The 20038-nt window shown below is 51.2% G+C and overlaps 2 protein-coding genes across 26 annotated transcripts in view; one reads left to right on the top strand and one right to left on the bottom strand.

The window, feature by feature from the left end:
- ANGPTL2 (angiopoietin like 2) overlaps positions 1 to 16845 on the top strand; it is a 34339-nt gene extending 17494 nt beyond the window's left edge. For all 10 annotated transcript variants that reach the window (XM_086684061.1, XM_086684060.1, XM_086684069.1 and 7 more), the window contains 3 exons: positions 10467 to 10660; positions 12364 to 12634; positions 15027 to 16845. In XM_086684061.1, coding sequence (XP_086540187.1) covers positions 10467 to 10660; positions 12364 to 12634; positions 15027 to 15226 — 665 coding nt within the window. In that variant the 3' untranslated portion in view covers positions 15227 to 16845. The remainder of the gene's footprint in view (positions 1 to 10466; positions 10661 to 12363; positions 12635 to 15026) is intronic.
- The window catches only part of RALGPS1 (Ral GEF with PH domain and SH3 binding motif 1), a 313342-nt gene that overhangs the window by 115008 nt on the left and 178296 nt on the right, over positions 1 to 20038 (bottom strand). The gene's annotated exons all lie outside the window — the stretch shown is intronic.

Here is a 20038-nt window from a genome sequence, read left to right as displayed (position 1 = left end):
TGTTCTGAGAGCTCCAGGGCAGGTTCTGCGCCTGGAAGACAAAACCTTCTTCTGTGCTCTCACCCATGAGGTCCTTTGTTCCCAAGGATAGCACTGGGCCAGAAACACCTTTGCGTGCAAGACTTGGCAGCTTCTGAACCTTTCATCCCATAACCTCAGAGCCATCCGCTATTCTCCTCATTGTCTGGGTCACTCAGCCCACAGCTCACCCTTCCCCCGGGGACTGAGGGAGCCAAGGCCGCTTATCTGGAGCCGCACTCACCAGCTTGTTCCCAGCCAGACAGTAACAGCCTGGCCCCAGGCCAGGCCCAGGCCACGGAGAGCCTGAGGGAGGGAGGCCCAGGCAGCTCCTGGCTTCCCTGGTGTCTCACTGGGGTTCTGTCCTGCCTCCCTCAGGTCTGGCCAGACCTGGGGCGTCTCAGTAAGGATGATGCTTTGACGAGGCCTATGCCAAACGGCCCTCCCTGTGGCCCTGTCTCCTGGTGGGCCGGCTGTTGCTGTCCACCCTTCCTCTTGTCCTCTCCACTTTCTAACACTCACACATCCCCTGACCTCCTTCTCCACGTGTGTGCCCTGGACACATAAACACACATACACGCACGCACTCATCACTCAGGTCTGCCATAGAGGAATACTGCCGGGGTCATGAAAAGGCACAGGAACAGAGAGGATGGAGCCTCAGTGCTGGCCTTCTCCCCAAATGGTCCAGGAGGCCTGGGACACTGTCCCTCGGCTCTGTGCGGGCACAGCCGGGCACATGCCAGTCCTCCTGCCACGGCACCCGCCATCGAGACTGGTCACAGGAGGACAGGCAGTGTTAGCACCAGCTGCCACAGCAAGGCCCTGCCTGAAACAAATCCTTAAAAATCAAAAGGTGTAGGCATTTCTAGCTGCTTTCTCTCCTGAGAACATCATCAGCTCAGGTTGCTTCTCAAGGGATCAAGAGGAGACCACAAAATCAGAAAAGATTAGAGCTCATTAGGGGCCTCATCAACCCAGAGCCTTTCACTGGCAGAATTAAGATCGGTCTCTGGACGCATAGCTTCCAGGATGTTGAGGTTCAGAGAGAGTAAGTAGCTCAGCCAAGACTACACCGCTAGGGAGTGCCTCAGCCAAGACTCAAACCTGAGTCTGTCTTAAGCATTCTGGGATACCGCACGTTTCCACGGAAAGGCTGGAGGGGAACTGGTGTGAAAATCACTGTATAAACGCTTGAATTGGCCCCAAGTGCCTGCAACCTGGGATGTGACCCTCCATCACTATTCTATGTACTAGGTTCCAAGCACCTCCTTCTAAAAGAGCCCTGGGAACAGAGTTGGTGGATTTGCTATAAGGACTCTTATGGTTCTAACAACACAAGACAGCGTCACTGCAAACTCATCACTATCATGCCGTCCCCTTATTCAGGTATAGGAGAGACCAAGCCAACCAATCATGTGTGGCTAGCTCCCCAGTCGTACAAATGGACTGTTGTGGGTGAATTTAGGTAGTAGACTGTATCATAACCCTGAGATGCAAAAAAAAAAAAAAAAAAGATAAAGCGGAACTGAGTTAGCATCACACTGCAGAATGTCTAAAACAACTGAACTCTCCCACAGAAAACCTAATATGTGCCTGACTTCCAGTAAACGGACCCAACTGAAGCTGCAGATAAATCTAATTTAATTTGTACTGAATCTGGACACATTTTCTGGGTTTATTTCTACTCAGCATTTCAACATACAGCAAAATCGGAAGTCCTGATTTCTTTAAATATGTTAAATACATAAAAATCAGCAGAGGTGATCTGTTCTTGGGGCCACATTAGGTGGCAACCACATTGTTTCACTGCTAACACAGAGACCACCCGTTCCCCCCACCAGATGCTCTATGGCCGGGTAGGCACAGACAACTCGAACAAGTGTTTTCCCAGGTGGATTTTCCCTCCTATATTTTACTTCCCCCTGTGAGGTAGGAAATACGTATGTTATCGATTGTGGATTTAAAATAAAGAACAAGATAGATTACACTGTAGCTTCCATTCTTTCTGGAGGTCAAGCAATTGTCATTCCAGGTGAAAAGCTGTTGGTCCCATGTGCAGACCAGCTCCAGCGACTGGGCTTCCAAGCCTGAAGCTCTGTAGGGACTCGGAGAGGCACCTGGGAATTGTGAGGACGGGAGGGTGACCGTAGCCACCACCAGCTCTGCCTTTCAGTTTTCCGAAGCTGCCGGAAAACCCAACCCAGGTCTCTTGCCGCCAGGGCTTGTGCTGTTTTCACTGCACTATGCTGTCTTGTTCCTGAAATGTTATTGCTGAACAAAGTAAGATTCTCAAATTCATTACAAACTACGTAATCCAGTGATATTTCAAAGAGCATTCTTTGCTAGCTTCTTCATAAACAAAAGCCACTGGAGTTCAAGGTGGGTCATCTTCCTTCTGGCTCTGCTTTCTCTTTTCTCCTCGGATACCTCGGGGAACGGATCACAGAGAGCCTCGAGTGTGATGGCAAGCTCTCCCTGCCTGACTCGGGTGTTTTCCAAGGAAGACATTCAGCTACATATAGGCTCGGTCTCTTTACAGCCCCACGGGATGAACTATCAACTTGTTACTATTAAAAGTGGTGATCTGGCATCTGTGGCCTAGAAATCCCAACAGTTTGGCACTTGGCAGACTAGAAGCCATCTGGAAAATCCTGGCGCTTGGGTATCTGCAGCTAGCTCCAAGCCACATAGATGGATCGCTGGGGTGAATTTGCGCAGTGGACTGTATCATTACCCTGAGATGCTCCCCCAGGAAAAAAGAGATTGATAAAGCAGAATTACGTTAGCATCGTACTCAATGGTGTCTAAAACGAAGGTGGTTAGGCGTGTTGAGCGTGTGCTGTAAAAGTAATGTCTCAACTTCAGCTACCCCTGGGATGACTCTTGAGGAGGAGCGCCTTAAAAAAAGAAGCCTGACGATCCTGGCTTTGTACCTCAAGATGAGCCAGTGGAACCACAGGACCTGGAATGCTTTTATGTAATGCCTTTTTTTTTTTTTTTTCAAATGAATAAGTGATTTTCCTTTAGCAGATTTTTAATACAGTAATTTAAGTTAGAATTACAGTGTATACAGAGAAATTTTGCTAAGAAAAAGAAAATTTTAGTTTAAATGACTAATGTTTTTTTAAAAAAACAAACCAAAAAAAAACCCCTCTAACTGTTGAAATTAAGATGTCTTAGGGGGTCTGTCCAGAGTAACCTCCAAAAGAGCAGAAATCCAATCGTCTGGCAGTATCCCAGATACAACGGGCAGACTTCCTACGACAGACCGTCCACACGTTCCCAGGTTTTGGTTTGGATCCTGATGACCCTCTGCTGTGGGGCTCCTGTTCCCAGATGTTCCCTGACTGATCACTGATTCTCAAAGTGGGAAGAACAGAAGGAAGATGACAAAGAGAACGTGGCTCACGGTGGTGAAGAAAGGAGAAGAGATGGGGGAAGGCACGCGGGGCACTAAGGGACCCTTAAGTGCTGGCAAGATGGACACTCGATCACGCCCCTGATGAGGCTCCCACCCGAAAGGATCCCAGAGACCGATGAGATGACGGGACCCCAAGCAATCCTAGCATGGTGACACAGACTCAGCACGCTGCAGCAGGGAGAAAGAGGCCCAGAAGGCAGACGTGAGTTCTAACCCTAGAGCCTCCTCTTTCCAGACGTGCAGTCTCCCTGGGACTTAGTTCCCTCCCTGTTGGAGAGGCTTGTGAGGAGGAAATGAAAGCCTGGGTAAAGCACCTGGCTGGCAAAAGGCTCCAGGTACATGGTAGTCATCATTCTTATTCTCTTCCAGTAGATAGATAGATAGATAGATAGATAGATAGATAGATAGACAAATAGATATATCATAAGGCATCATGGGAACCCCGAGGAGGATTAAGTAGCTCTTCTGGGGCTGGGGAGGACTTCCTGGAGGAGGAGATGAGGAGGCTGAGGGCACAGCAGATAAGCACTCAGAATCACTGCCCCCAATCATCCAGAAATCACGAAGAACAGGCTTGGTGCTGGGCAAATGCCCTCTTTTCAGAAAGAGAAAGGATGAAATACTAGAAAATCTGGAACAATTAGCTTAAACCCCAGTAAAATTATAAAAAAGATCAGAGAGAGGGGTTCGTGAGCATTTGGAAAATTAAAAGGTGATCAGTGAAGGCCAACACGGGTTCTGTAAGCACAAGCCCATAAGCTGATTCCCTATCTTGGAAAGGGTTAATAGGTTGGCAGACCGCTTGAACACCACCTGCCCAGTACCTGTGGGTTGCCGTCACGGGTCTGATCAGCTCTTCCACGATGTGCCTGCAGAACAGCACCGTCGACCTCTGGACTGAGAGACGCTTGCTCACTCTCATCGCTATATCCAGGGAGGCTCAAAGTGCTGCCCGCCTCTGTGTCCAGTGACATCCCTGCCCCGGGGCAGCCTTGGGTGCCACTGAACCACTGAACCAAAGGAACTCCGGGCTTCACCCCGACCAGTCTTGGGAGCCACAGTGTGTGGCTCAGCTCTGCACACAGTGAGCCCACCACAGCCCCTCCAGGGCGAACTTCTTTTCGCTTTTAAATTGCTTTAAAGCCCATCTTTCTCCTCCTGCCCAAGGGTACTGATGGAAACCCAGGAGTGGGCACAATGCTTTTGAAAGTGTCCTTTGGGAAGGAATGCTGCCAAGTCTGTTTACCCTGAGGTCAGACAGGCAGAAACAGGACCCCTTTATGATCTTCGAGGGCTCCGGGAGCTCTTACATGGGAAGTCTCCCTGTGTATCACATCCGCTGAAACACGCCCACCTCCCACATCTAATAGAACCTTCACTGTAAAAATTTTGAACGGATTTTTTAAATTTTGCTCTTTGAAATTATTTGGCCAAGAGTAACACAATTAATTTATGGCTGGCTCTGATTTCTCGGCAAACATCAGGCATGTTCAGGAATTTTTGGGAAGTGAGGAAAATCTAACCTACAAATTGTTTTCAAAAGTAATAACATTTTTATGAAGACTAAATTTAACAATTAATGAACTTGACAAGATGTCCCACTTCGTAGAAATTTAATCACCTACTTATAAACTTTGATTTTGCAGTTTTCGTATTTTAGAGCCAATAAATTTTTTTTAGGCCTCAAATACTTTCATAAACTCCTGAAAAGCTCGTCAGCCCCAGGCACCGTGCCCGTCGTCTGCGGACTACAGCGGCCTCCACGGCGGGCACGCGCGTTTGGACCCTTTCCCCGGCAGCACCAGCAATGACACCCGTGACATCAGCTCTGAGGCCCTACAGGAACTTCAGGTGCCTTTGCGAACACACCAGCTGTTCCTGTGTTTAGGTTATTGTTTCGTACTCCAGTTCAGTGAAAAAGTGGTGACTGACATGGAATACATATGTTCACGACCAAAATATTATCTATCCAAGCCTTCTGGATAAATAAGGCTCAAGCAGCCCATGTAATTCTTCCTCACCGATCCCCTCTCCGAGTGTCTGCTCTCCTGCCCTTCACCCAGGACGCCTGGCGAGTCCTGACGCTGGCCAGGGCAAGACTCACACCTAAGCAGTCCACGTGCCTTGGCTCTCAGATGGATTAATTTGGATAGGAAATTCCAGATCCAATTTCAACAACTGGTCAGTTCTCCTGTTAGAAAAATGTTTCAGGGAGTGGCACAAAGACTTTTTGGAGACAGATCATCGGTGAGAATAATTGAAAACAGCATACTGTTCTCACGAAAAAGCAGCGCGTCTCAGTACTATCACAGAAGCCTCTCCCCGGCGCCTTCCTACGAACTAAAACATTCCTAGAACGTTTCCCACAGGACACAGGGCCTCTGCACAGCCTCAGGTGGTCAAGTCCTGAGACTTGGGCTTATGGGTCAAAGAGGCCAGTCAGGCCGCTGGCCAGCCACGTGGTCTGGTCCAGCTGATGGCCAGGAGGGACTCTGCTCCTCTCTGCAGGCCTCCGGAGCAGCCGGGGAGAAGAGGCATCACTGTCTACCCACTTCTTAGCTCCAGGCCTCCAACGTGCTGCCAGTGGGCTTGGTCAGATATTCACGGGCCCACGTTTCCCTAGCAGGAGGGGTGACTGCACTGACAGCTGATGCAGTTGGTAACCCATTTCTCCAAAGGGACATGAGTGGGCAGGTCAGGCTGAGCTGGTCTGCCCCCAACCCAGAGAGGAACCTGGGGTTAGGCAGTTACACTTAGGTCTGGCCGGGCTGCAGGCTCTAGCCCAGCTTTACCAGAAAGGCGCTTCACCGGGCATACTGAGCATGGGATCAGCTATCAAGAAGTGGTTCCTGGTTTCCTAGGAGGCTATGCTTCTGATGTGTAAGAACCCCAGACAGGAAGAAGGAAGCAGTGAGGGGACTCAAACCTGATCACCTCCAACCCTCACCGGGTTTGACACTGAGGTTTGGGGGCCCAAGACCTGTATACTTTGTGTTCCCATCGCCAGTATCCCTTTTTCCTGAGGCCTCCCGATTCCAGGCCCTGTGTGCTTTCCACACCCTGTGTTGCTTCTCTAAGGAACCACGCAGGCTCAGCTCGGCCATGGTGACTGCACTTCCCTTCACGTGGAACGTTCTGGCTACAGCTCTGCTGAGAGTGTAAATATGGTCTTTATAGAGATGAGGTCGGGCACTACTCCGCTCGGAGCCGTGGTGCTGCTGAGTTAGTGTTGGCCTGACGCTCTGGGCAACGCTGCCCTTTCAGAAGAGGAGCCAAGCGAAATACCGCCTGGGCACTTTGCACTGTTCCAGGGGGAGAGCCCTGCCCACTGCACACTGAAAACGCAGTTTCATTGACAAAAAGGATTTCCATTCTTCATTTCGGTGTATCTTTGGGGGCTTCTCCACTGAAGCTGTGACTTCTAAAATGTGCTCTGTAGAAAACATCGACCAGTAAATCACTGTACATTTTAGTCTTGGAAATTCAAAAGCAAATACAGTTACTTGTTTGTGTGTATGTGGCTGTGGGGAGGTGGGGAGTGGACAATTTCAAAACCATCAGCTTTCATCCAGCAGAGGAAAGGAGGAGAGAGAACCCCGAGCGGCACCTGCCCTGGCTGGCCTCACGCTGGGTGCTCTTGTGTTTGCGAGGCCCCCAGAACAGGTGGCTTTGTTACCCCTGTTTACAGAAGTAGAAACTGAGGCTCAAGGAACTTTCCGAGGACACAGTGCGAGGCAATGGAGTCACCAAGATTTGAGCTGAGGGCTCCTGACTCCTGTATTTGTATCAGCTACAGGTTTCTCATTTGAATCGGCCATTTGAACAGAGCCACATGATAGCCCTGCTGCCATTTCCTGCCCCCTGATCATATTACTGCTGCCGGTTTTCCAATGCTGAGTATTTTTTCTGACTCCTTTTTGTCCGTCATTTAGGTTTCTGACCTTTGCCACTGGTGCCTTTCATGGGAGAAAAGGGAGCGTGTTTCAGTGCAGGAGGTTTGCTAGGGCTCTGCGAGGGTTTCGGAGGGAAACCGGTCTGGAAATGTGGTTACTGATGGAAGCTGACGGGTCCTGAGACTCAGGCCAAGTGCAGTGTGCAGGAGACACGCAGATTTTTTTTTTTTTTTTTTTTTTTTTTAACAGCAGAAAATACGCAACACCTCTTTACTAGTTTATTCCTACTCCATGATTCTGGAAAGGCTTAAAGGAAAAAACTGCCAGATTTGCCTTAAAAAAAAAAAAAAAAGGGAAATTCTACATCATAAAAGATACTAAAATAGATGAAAATAGGCGGACACCAAAAGGTAAGCAAAGAAGAAAAACAAATCTTCAATAAAAACTTTGAAAAGGTATTAATACCTTGACAAAGAAGAAGTGTAAATGTTTATTTTTTAAACCTGGCTGACTGGCAAAGATTCGTAATAGTCCTAGGGACACAGATATGTCAGCCTGGGCCCCCCACCCTGGAGTTCACTATGGTTGGGGAAAAAGAAAAGAGTTTTAGACTTGGGCTCTGGACCACCCAGGCCACTTGGGCTCAGACACTGGATCTGCCATATAAGCCACCAACCTCAGGGGTGGCACCTAATGACCCCATGCTCCAATCTCCTCATCTGTCCAGTGGGTGACGACAAGTGACCTCACACTTTAAAGCACTTGCCTTTTAAAAAGAGCCCTCTGTAGAAATGTCAAAGGTGAAGCTGAAAGCATGGGCGGCACCCACAAAAGCAGCTCAGGCTGGGAGCTGGGAGACCCACCTGCCACTCTCCCAGTGGCCTTCGAAGCCTCTCCTGACGGAGTGCTTCCTGTAAACCAAGACCGTCCCTCTGAGAGCCCCACCAGAGCCCCGGGGAGGCCCTGCAGTAACAGGGCTGGCTGCTTGTTTTGGGGGGTGTTTTCCAGGCCTCTGCTGGACCTCCGTCCCCAGCATTCCCATTAGACATTCCCAGAGCCTCTCCTGTGCTTCTGACCTGGGAAAGCGCTGGGGGCCCTCCCACGGCCACTGTGCGCTCTGCGGTCGGGGACAGCCTCCTTATTCTCTGCCCTGGTCCCTGGGGCTGGGAGCTGAACACAAGCAAAACCTTTTTATTTTTCCTGAATGCTCTTTCTGGAGGTCTGGCCTCCCCTTCTCCAAGACAGAAGACGCACAAGGCAAAGAGGGAAGCATCTGCCTGGCCAGTGCTTAGGGTCCCGCCCCGCCCGTTGGGGCGGAGAAGGTTAGTGAACAGGTAAATGGTGAGAAGCTCTCCCTGTCAGCGGGAAGCACCAAGAGCGACCCCCCTCTCTGAGGCGCAAGATCAGGCACTGGGGGTGGGGAGGGGTGAGCAAGACCGCCCCTGCCCTTCCCCGTCAGGCTCTGGGTGGGGAGGCTCGAACACAGTACAAGGACTCAGGAAAAGCCCACCTGAACTGTCCAGAAAAACAACAACAAGAACAACAACAAACCCGCCAAATTTTTCTCATTTAACTATCACGTGTGGACTAACCAAGCCCAAGTCTAACCAGGAAGGAATCTTGAGAAGTTAGATCTATGCAGGAAAAGCCGAGTATACCTTCCGCCGATGCCCCTCCCTGACACGCAGAAGGGAAAGGACAGGAATGCACAGGAGTTCAAGTTGAGAGAGGCTGGTGAGGTCAGCTCTCCCCTTGCTGGGTATCAGAGCCGCCCTGAACCCTGCCCTAGGCTTCCACTACCCGGCACAGCACCTGCGAGGGCGGGGGCTCAGCAAATAGTTGTTAGAATAAACACACACATTCAGAGAATGAGAGGAAATTTCCTTAGCACTTTTGGTCTTAACAATTCTTGGTTTGAGGACTATTTTGAAGAGAAGCTGAAGCAAACTGTGGCAATTTTATTTACTTTAAAATCTGTAGTTCAATGGTTAGGTCTTGAAACAAACTTCTGAAGGTTCCTGAGATCAACAAGGAAGAACCCAGCTTCTATGGACCTTGGTGACCCCAGTTTCAACCTTCTTGCTGATGTGACCGACATCCAGGAGACCACTAGGGGAGGTGGGGGTGGGGTGGTGAAAAGCCTACGGTGGCTCCTCAGACCCCTCATGGCACCTGTTCCTTCTGACTGGGCTGCCCAAGCTCAGTGAAGTCCCAGAAAAACACAAAACTCATCTGGTCTCAGTTCCAGAAGAAAGCCATGGACCGGAAGGTATCCTGGACACCATCCTTTAAGTCCGTGGACCTGCTTATAGCACAGTGACCTCAGAATGCTCTGAGCATCTGGCCCTAAATGAGCTTCCTTTGGAAAATACGCATATTGGGCTGAGTGGGACTGGTCCCCCCAAAAAAGCTGTTTGGAGGCTAGTGTCTGAATCTCAGAAATATCCTGACACCTCTGGCCACATGGCCAAATTCCGGACACTGCTTGGGCACTGTGACCCCACGGAAGTTCCTCACTAAAGACTGCAACTGTCCCTAGGCACTGTCACAGAAAAGGCAAGCATGGAGTTGGGACTGAGGTGACATGGGCCAACCTCAGCCCACGGGACTCAGGAGGGCAGTCACCCGTCTCTCTGCTTGGGGTGAGGCCGACCGAGCCCGAGCAGTGCTCCACACTGCTGCATTTTGGTAGGCACATCTCTCTTTTCACAATACCACCAGCTAAAAGATAAAGCACTCCAGGAACTCCACACAAAGGATCTCAGCAATCCTCACAACCTTGAGAGAGGTAAATATGATCTCCTTTCTACAAACCAGGGAAACTGAGGGTTTGCAGAAGTAAGGATGCTTGCCCAAATCACCACGTGAGGGAGTCAGAGCTAAAAGTGGTCTGGGAATCCAGGCACCCTGACCCCTAGCCCCAGGCTCTTGCCTTTACATCACGTTATTTCCTGAACTTACAGAAAACTAAAATCAGTCCCCTCTCACTGCTGGCCTGTGGCTCCCAGCTGGAGGCCTGCCTGAGGTTGTGCTTGCTTTGGAGTGCGGCCTGGGGTGAGAGGCACGTGAAAATGTGACTCCATGGCCAGGCAACAGGGAGGTCTCTGACGTGCACACATCTGTATCCCCAGGCCCGTGGAGAGACTGTTTGCAGGCCTTGGAGGATGGCCACGACACCAGCTCCATCTACCTGGTGAAGCCAGAGAACACCAACCGCCTCATGCAGGTGTGGTGTGACCAGAGGCACGACCCTGGGGGCTGGACCGTCATCCAGAGGCGCCTGGACGGCTCCGTCAACTTCTTCAGGAACTGGGAGACATACAAGGTGAGAGCCCCGGGCCCTGTCTGTGCTGTCGGTGAGAGCAACCGGGCCACCCCAAGAGGCCTGACCAGCCGGTGAGAGGGCCACTTGGAGGGAAGGTGCATGCTGACCTGTCGAGGCCTTGGTGGCCCCGTGCAATACACACGTGAGGTGAGGAAGACACTGACGAGGTCATTTTTGCAAACCCACCAGGGATGGTGAGGACCAGCAGCCCCTCCCCTGCCTGCCGCTGGCAACTGCTACAAGATACGAGTTAGGGACACACCACAAAAGGCCCGTGGACATGGTGGGACTGTAGAAATGCTGCTAGGGGGTGGCCCCTCATCCCTGTCTGGGTATAGGGAGCATCCTTTTCCCAGCTGGGGCCTCCTTGCGGGAAGACCTGGTCTCTCAGCCCAGAAGGGGCAGGTCCCCAGGGCCTGCTACTGGGAAACATGGGAACACTAGGCCCGAATTCCCAGGAAGCTGAATGCCCACCCAGTTGTAGGAAAGGCCACTGGGCTCAGCCATACGTCTGGCAGATGACAGGGGTGGTGCCGAAGGTGGCAAAAGGAGCTCAGTTCACCAAATGCCACCGCCACGTGCCAGGCACCATGCCAAGTGCTTCCAACTGTTACCTGCTTTAGTCTCACACGAGCCCCGGGAGGAAGATCCTGGTGTGGCCCCGGTTTACAGATGAAAAGGTGAAACAACCTGCTCGGGGCTGCACACAGCAGCGAGTCCAGGCCTCTGACACCAAAGCTTACGAACGACCCTGGCCATGACGCCTGTGCGTGGCTTCGCGTGGCCCCTTCCTGTCCTGGTTGCTCCCAGCCCACCTCCTGCCCAGCCCGTGTCGCTGTTTTCTTCTCTTTCTCCTCTGCTTTCTGAAGATCCACTCCTTCACCCCTTCCTCCTCCTGCCCATATTCTTTTTCTCAGGGGCGGGAGAACACAGTCGTTAAGACTGGGTGCCTGCTTCAGATCCCGAGTCACCCTCAGGCTCTCTCTGACCCTGGGCCTCTGTGGACCTAGCTCTTAGAGTTGGCACAAGGATTAATAACATAACCTACATAAAGTCCTGAGAACAGTGCCAATACACTGGAAGGCTCACTGAATACTATCAGTATCATCAGCGAGCCCATCTATTCTTAAGACTTTGAGTGGCTACTACCTGGCTGATGACTCCTTAAATTCAGCGTAAAAACAATAATAAAACCGCTGATTTTAAACCCAGAAGGGAGCCGGGGCAGATGTAGCATGTGTTTGTCACAGCTCATACCGGTCTGGTGCATTAGAGTTTACACAAGACCCTCACACACATCCCATTCCCAGAGAGGGACGGTGAAGCTCAGAGGTGGTCAGGATTCGTCCAAGGAACTCCTGTCGCCTGGCTACTGTGTGTTAGGCTCTCGGTTTACCACATTAGGTGTGTTCCTACAACAACCCTGTAGTAAAGGTAACACAGTGTCCCCCATGTTCACACAATGCCTAGCACACAGTAGGCACACTTTCAGTAGTCTTGAATGATGCGTGATTGAGGCTCAGACAGGAAAAGCGATTCATCAAGTCACAGCCAAGTGCAGAGGTGGGGATTTGAACCCAGGCCTGCCTTATGCTCTACCCATTTCTGATCTCCTCTGCCCAGGGCTGAGCATCCAAGAGTGGGGCCCTGCGGGCTGAGGACACTACGTATCCCTCACTAACGCTCTCCTCCGTTTTCCCCAGCAAGGGTTTGGGAACATTGATGGCGAGTACTGGCTAGGCCTGGAGAATATCTACTGGCTGACGAACCAAGGCAACTACAAACTGCTGGTGACCATGGAGGACTGGTCTGGCCGCAAAGTCTTTGCAGAATATGCCAGCTTCCGCTTGGAGCCCGAGAGCGAGTATTACAAGCTGAGGCTGGGGCGCTACCATGGCAATGCTGGTGACTCCTTTACCTGGCATAACGGCAAGCAGTTCACCACCCTGGACAGAGACCATGACGTCTACACAGGTAGGACCCATACAGTCAAACCCAGGTGCAGGCCAGGGCAAAGAGGTCGGTCAAAGCCAGAGCTTCTGAGTCACAGCCTGAGAAGAGGAAGGTTCCAGAGCCCAGAAGGCCGACCCTGTTGCTACTCCCTGAAAACCCACTCCTCTGCCCACCTTCACAAAGGTGGATCAGAGGGGCATTAACAAAAAGGGAACGGCAAAGAGGTGTACAAATTACACATTTGTGGGCCACTCAGGGCCAAGCCTTCACATCACCTCTCTGCCGAGGCACCAGGTGTTCAGGCCACACTCTCCACGGACCCTGGGCCACACACCTGGGTAATAATGCTGGCCCTGCCTCCTACCAGTCATGTGTCTTTGGGCATGCTGCTTACTAATCTCTCCGGGCCTTGCTTCCACATCGGGAAATAAGGACAATGCCTGCCTTGCAGGGTGGTGAGAAGGTTAGAGGATGTACCTCAAGTGCTTTGTCTCAGACGTGGCAAAGAGGGCTCAATCCAAGTGGGCGGTCTTTGTGGTTACTATTATTAGCGTGTGTTATTAACACAGTGTAGTAAGGGAGCTATTAAGAGGAAACCAGGTAGGAGACATGAAGTGATTTGTCCAGGGTCATATGCCTCAAAGCCAGGTCTTTACTAGGAAGTCTTTATTAAATAAAAAACAAGGGGGAAAAAAACACAGAATATTCTAAGAGACACACATACATACAATCCAGCCCTGAGTCCAGATGTCAACCTCCCACAGTTAAGCCTCTCCAGGCCCCACACCCAGTTTCCTGAGATGAGGGCCTCTGCACCCCAGCTGCTTGGCAAAGCCAGCAAGGCACTGCTCCTGTCTGAGGGACCAACCCTACCTCCAGACCAAGGATGTCTGTTATCATTGGGCAAATCTGGCCCCCTCCCTGCCCCCTGGTCTGCAGGCCACTTCCCTCCTCTTTAAGGTCCCAGGAACCACTTGCATTTTTCAGGCAAGCTCTGTACCTACATATTGAGGAGGGAGGTCCTCACTTTAGGTCCCCATGGCAGCCACACTCTAGCAGGCTGTTCTCACAACACTGGGGGACATGCAGTTACCTCCACCTGCTGGCTGGCACTGAAGGGGCCCCTGACGAGACAGTATGCCTTCTTAGGCAGGGTTATAGAGGCTTCTAGAAGAGCAGGGCAGGAAGGGGACCCTTGGAGCTAGTCAGATTCTGGGGACACTGGGACTGCTACAGCATCTCGAGGGCCATCGTGGATAGGAGGGAAAAGACTGTTCTATGACCCAAACCGTCAGGCCTGTGCAACAGCACCGTCAGTGGCTGGCAAGGAAGTGAGCTCCTTGTCCCTGGAGGCATGCAGGTCAAGCTCAGGAGGGGCCTCCACTCACACGGGACGCTGGCTATGGCATGCCAAGGGCTCTCTCTGCTCTCCAAACCCAAGCACTGCCATTTGGTCCCTAGCCTCGAGTGACGGCCTAACAGAGCCCAAGGAAAACTCTGGGCTGGGCTGCAGGGGCTGCGGGTGCCTGAGCCCATTCTCCCCTGAGCTTTCTGCCTCGGCCAGCCTGCAGCCTCCTTACCACATCCCAAGGCCTCAGCGGGAGCAGGGCCACCGGCCCCATTGGGCGCCAGCCCACAAACCTGACCGAGGCAGCCCTTCCTCTGAGTGGGGGTCCACTTCTCAGGCCTGCTCAGGAAACCGGGGACCCTCTCTTTTAACTAAGAGCAGCCCAAGCAGCTGGCAGCTCCTCTTCCGCTTCCTCCCCGAGAAGGCCGATGCCCCTGCACGCCTGCTTGCACCTTGCCCACACTTTCACTGTTGTTCCGAACTGCTTGTCCTTGGCAGCAAAATCCAGCATGATATGATAGTGCCAGAAGTTTTATGAAAATATCTTTCTTTTGTGAAATCATAAAAAAATACTTGGCTGGAATACAGGCTGGGAGGAACAGAGGAGCATTTCATCTTAAACACTTCCTTTGTCATTCTATAAAAATCTTGATCCAACAGTTGCAACTCTTAAAAAATTCCTCAGAACACTTTGGCCGCTCCCCCGCCCACCCCAGGTCATTTCTGCTTCCTATTCAAACCTCCCTGGGGCGCTTCCTCTGCACCAAGCCCCGGGCTAACTGCTTAACTATGCGCCCTCCTTCGATCACCACACAGTCCTGTGCGGGAGGCACCACGCTTACCCTCATTTCACAAGGACAATTCGGTGGCCCGGTGAGTTCGCTGGTCACAAGGCCGAGCCTCAAAGGTTGGAGCAAATCTGAGACCTGGCCCACCCCTCAAGCATTCCTGCTCCAAATGCCCTCTCCCCCACCTTCCCAGAGGGCCCTGCTAAAGGCCCTAAACAAATGGCAGCCTTGGATACAACTGCCTCCTCCCTGTGACCTCCTCCCTTGTCTCCCGCAGGAAACTGTGCCCACTACCAGAAGGGAGGCTGGTGGTATAATGCCTGTGCCCACTCCAACCTCAACGGGGTCTGGTACCGTGGGGGCCATTACCGGAGCCGCTACCAGGATGGAGTCTACTGGGCTGAGTTCCGAGGAGGGTCCTACTCACTCAAGAAAGTGGTGATGATGATCCGGCCCAACCCCAACACCTTCCACTAAGCCAGCTCCCTCCTGACCTCTCATGGCCATTGCCAGGAGCCTGACCCGGCCATGCTGGCCCCGGCACCAGGAACAACTCCCCGCCAGTTCACCTTGGGGCCGGGAGGATGGGGCCGCCGGATTCTGTTTACCCGATCGCTGCGGCAGATGATGGAATGGAATCAATACAGTATTCTCTGTCCCTACTGCTTTTCTTCACATCAGACAGACCCTCATGTTTCCACACAAGACAGAACTACAGACAAGTCCTTCTTTAAATACATTAAATCCCTACAATGAAAACCCAACTGCAAAATACCTTCGTAATATACATACGCATGAGCTGAGCTTATGCACATGTGTGTGTACCACATATATATGCATTTAGATATATACCACGTGTACTATATCTAGACACGTATATAGGTTTGGTTATATACCTAAATGCACAGACATTCAATTCTCAGATGTTGAAGTTGTTACCAACAGCTTTCCTCTTCGGCGAAAAGCACTGCATTCACATGGTGTTGCTCGAATCTGAGAGCAGATCACAGGCTATGTAGCTCTAATTCAAAGAATAACCCTTGGTGTCCACGTGCCTGAATTTTTCCAGGAGTGTCTACATGCTATTCACTCACATAGGGGTTCCCTGCTTCCTCGCTAAAGAACCCTTTGGGCACCTGATCAAATTTCAACATCCCCTTCCCTCTCCATTCTATACTTTCCCCCATTCTCAGGACTTTTTCTCCATCCATCCATCCATCCAACCATCTATCCATCCACTTGTTCATCCAACACCATTCAGGAAGTACCTTCTGTACCAGTCGTTGGCCACTCACTGAGGTTCCAGGCACCTTCTCTGCTCTTCTCTACCCTTCATACCCACTCCTTACCTTTTCTGTCATATCATCCTTTCTTTCCAGGCAAGCCTCTGAGTAGGAGACAGTTTGGGCTCCAGGTTTCTGGTCAGGAAAGGGAAGGCCAGGCCCCAAAGCTAACTCCCGGCCACGTAGATGATGTACTCTCAGTTTTGTATGTTCCGTTCACACTTTAGCCTACATGTCATTTTAACCGTCACAGAAATAATAACCTACCTTGCCCAGGAGATACTCAAGTGAAGAGAAGTCATCCCCCGATCATTGGGGCCCCCGAATGGCTACAGACCAAAGGTCCCGTGCTCTCAGGCTGACTAGAGTCCGCATCTCGTCCCCAAACTACACTTCTCTGGAGTACAGGTGCCACAAAAATGACAACTGGCCGCTTCTCGTGAGCTCCTGAATAACCAGGAGCCACCGGACCCCTTGGCTGGTGCATTGCAGCGTGGTGGCTTTCTGAGTCCTGTTGGCCGCGAAGTGTCAGACTCAGTACTACCGGGACTCTTCTTGCCAAGCAGGGAGCAAGAGAGGAGTCAGGAAGGTGAGACCGTCCCCGGTGGGCGTGTGAATGGGGGTGTGTGAGATGTTGGAACGTTTGGTACTGTCCATGTCTGGGTGTGTGCCTATTACCTCAGCATTCCCACAAAGTGTACCATGTAGCATGTTTTGTGTATATAAAAGGGAGGGTTTTTTTTAATATATTCCCAGATTATCCTTGTAATGACACAAACCTGCAATAAAAGCCATCAGTGCTATTTGGACGTATCTACACTGTGTGTTACTGTTTTGGAACGCCTTCCTGGGGCCTCTTCTATCAGAGTCTCTTTGAGTGAGACTAGATACAGATTCAGCACCAAGGACATACACCAAATCTTTTACATCACACTCTCCCTATCTTTGGTTTCCACGTACACCATCAGGAGGCCCAAGACAGCACCCCAGGCCATGAAGGCTCTCTGGGGCTTCACTTCCTTACAGCCATGTCCTGGATATCTTCACTGAATGTCCCAGAAGCACCTCCTAGACAGTGCAACCAACCCCTGAAACACCTTCCCCCAGGTCTGGGCCCATGTCACCAAAAGGCACCATTTATCAATTACTCAGGTCAAAAACAAGAATTTCTCCCCTTACCACACCAACGCCAATCCATCCATCGACGAAAGCCCTTTTCTCTGCCTTCGTGTCTCCTCTCCCCTCAACTACTACAACAGGCTTCCCACCGGACCGGGAGCCCTCTGCCTCCCTCCCTCATTCCAATCTGACTTTCACATTAGCTGCCAGAAAAACACAACTGTGGGCTGGGAAGTCATCTCTAGGCATGGCAGGAAACCCCAAAGCCAAAAAGGAAAAGATTAAGGGATATGACTAAAGAAAACCCCAAATTTTCTGCCCTCTGAAAAATAACAGATGACCAAGGCTGAAGGCAAATATCAAATAAGAAAAATAAAGGATCAATATTCATGCTATCTCAAGAACTCTCTTAAATCAAGAAGAAAAATACAGACACCATGACAGAAAACTTCGTTAGGCACACGAACACATTAGAACACAAATGGCCAATAAGGAAGAAAAGGTGCCAACCTCAGTAATAACCAGAGAGGGAGGGATACTAAGTCAAGCACAAACCATCACAAGGTGCCTATCAGATTTGTAAAGATGAAAAAAATCTCCATGTTGACAAGGGAATGGAGAAATACGTACTTTCTGTACTATGGGTGGAAGTATAAATTGATTCAACCTGTTTCAAGGGCAACTTAGCAACGTGTATATCAAACATGGATATACGTATGCATCAAAACTTTTAAAATGCTTATACCTTCGGACCCAGCAATCCCTCTTCCCAATGACTTAGCAATAGTGCCACATGAGAGCTGCTTCTAGCAAAGATGTAGTTGGGTAGAAACAGATATTTACTACACCCTACTACGTGCTTGGAATTGGACTTCTGTTTTCTATGTAATGCTCACAGCACCCAGGTGAAGAAGGGATTGTTCTCACCTCACAGAAGAGGAGGAAATGAGGCTCACAGTCAGACAGCTGGTAAAAATGCCCTAGCAGCAGTTAATCCGGAAGGTGCTGGATGTCAGGCACTAACTAAGAGTTCTCAGCTCCCTTCTCCCAAACCTCTAGTAGGCTGCCGAGGTCATCAGTTGTTGTACCAGATTTGGTGTGTTTGGGGAGAATACCTCAACCTTGGCCCAGGCCTCCCCACACACCTGGACTGGTGTGTCCAGGATGGAAGGATTGATGGTTAAGGAAAACAGGGTCCATCCAGCCTTACTGGTCACTGGTCGTGGGTCCAAACCCCAAAGCGAAGAGTTCTGGAAAGCCATGCTGGACAACGTGGAATAACCCTTTTTCTAGACTAGCTGTGACCCAGACAAAAGCAGGCCGAGACACCAGCTATTTCTCCCAACCCCCACCCCAAACCCAAACCTGAGTCAAACCACACCCTGGCTATATGGAAGGAGAGGTAGGAATAAACCCATCAGACATGTGGAACTGGCTCTCCTTGGTGTAAAATGGGGGTTTGGCCGACAGCATTGAAGAAGAGAATGGGGGTCGGGGCGGGGGGGATGCAGAAGAGCTGTGCTCAAGTGCATGGTGCCGTAGCGCCTGGTGTGTGGCTCCACCGGCCAGCAAACACAGCCAGGTCCCTGAGGTCTGCCCAACTCAGACCAGCACCTGTCCTTCCTCTCCCATCCCAGCCAGTGGCCTTTTAAGGCCTGTAGGCGTAGGAGCCCTACTGTCACTGAGGTCTCCATGGGGAGGGTACCTGCAGACCCAGACTTTCTCTGATCCCAGCCAAGCCCCCACACTCCAGTTTGCATCAATACCTTGGTCGCTGGGGGGCACCGACCTGCTGGGCTTATGTGGGAACACAGCAGGAAGACAGTGATGTTCTTCAAGCAAGTGACACTGAGCAGGATCCCCTCCCCCAAATCTTGCAAAATCTTGCCAATTTGAGCAAGACTGAAAGAGAAGCCTTTGGACTGCCGAAAACAACAGTATTGGGAGTCTAGGATGCTCACAATTTACAGATGGTCCTTGGGAGCTCAAGGGGGTCCTCTCTGATCTGAGACCACCTCATCTGTTATATGCAGGCTTGCAAAGACTCTAGGCTATAGTATGACAAAGCCAGGCAACTGGATTAAACAGAAAGGGCACGTTTCAAGGTAACAAAATGTTAAAAAAGGCCCTCTTTCGGCCTTAGTTTTATCTGAGACTCCAGAGGCTAAGGGCAAAATAATAGCTTCCAAGTGTCCCACATCCTAGAGCAAGGTGTAGGACCATCACTATAGGGGGTGACTCCAAAAGGATTCTACAACATTAGCAGATTGCCCTTCTGCAGCCTGTGTGAGAGGTGCAGGAAAAATACCCTGGGGTGGGGGGAATGAGCTGTCCTTGTGATATGCTCCCTGGCCACCACCACCACACGGAGGGTGGGTGTTCCCCCGACCCTAAATCAAGTGAGAGGGCCTTCGAGGGACCATTCCAGGGGTTTGGCATAAGCACTAGTACCAGACTCGTGCCTCAAGTCTCCAGACCTGCGGCAGAGAGAAATGAGACCACACTGGAGCAAATGGCAAGCCCATCAGGGGCTGCGGGGGAGGCAAGGATATGGTTTCCTAGGAACCAGAGGGCAGCCGGGGGGGTGGGGTGGGGGGAGACAGTGCAGGAGGCCCAAGAGCCAAGGAAGGAGCCATAAGTGTTGAGGTGGAAAAGATGTATCACAGGTCACAGCAACTGAGTCAGAAGTGCCCAGAAGGGAAATTCTGCAGCAGCAGCAGCAGCAGCAATGGGGGGTAAAGAGTGTGGGTGCTTGGGCTTCTGGTGCAAGCTCTGAATCACGACTGAACTGGCCACATAAGATGGGCCCTGACCCCTCACTTTTCCCCTCTCCCCTGTTCCAACCCCGAGGCTCACAAATCTCAGTGGGCAAGCGGGAGGCAGGAGG

Source organism: Puma concolor, chromosome D4, assembly GCF_028749965.1.
Source record: "Puma concolor isolate L17-30 chromosome D4, mPumCon1.1.hap2, whole genome shotgun sequence".
Taxonomy (NCBI): Eukaryota; Metazoa; Chordata; class Mammalia; order Carnivora; family Felidae; genus Puma; species Puma concolor.
Note: the sequence above shows the minus strand (reverse complement) of the source record. Positions and strands in the feature narration are given on the sequence as shown.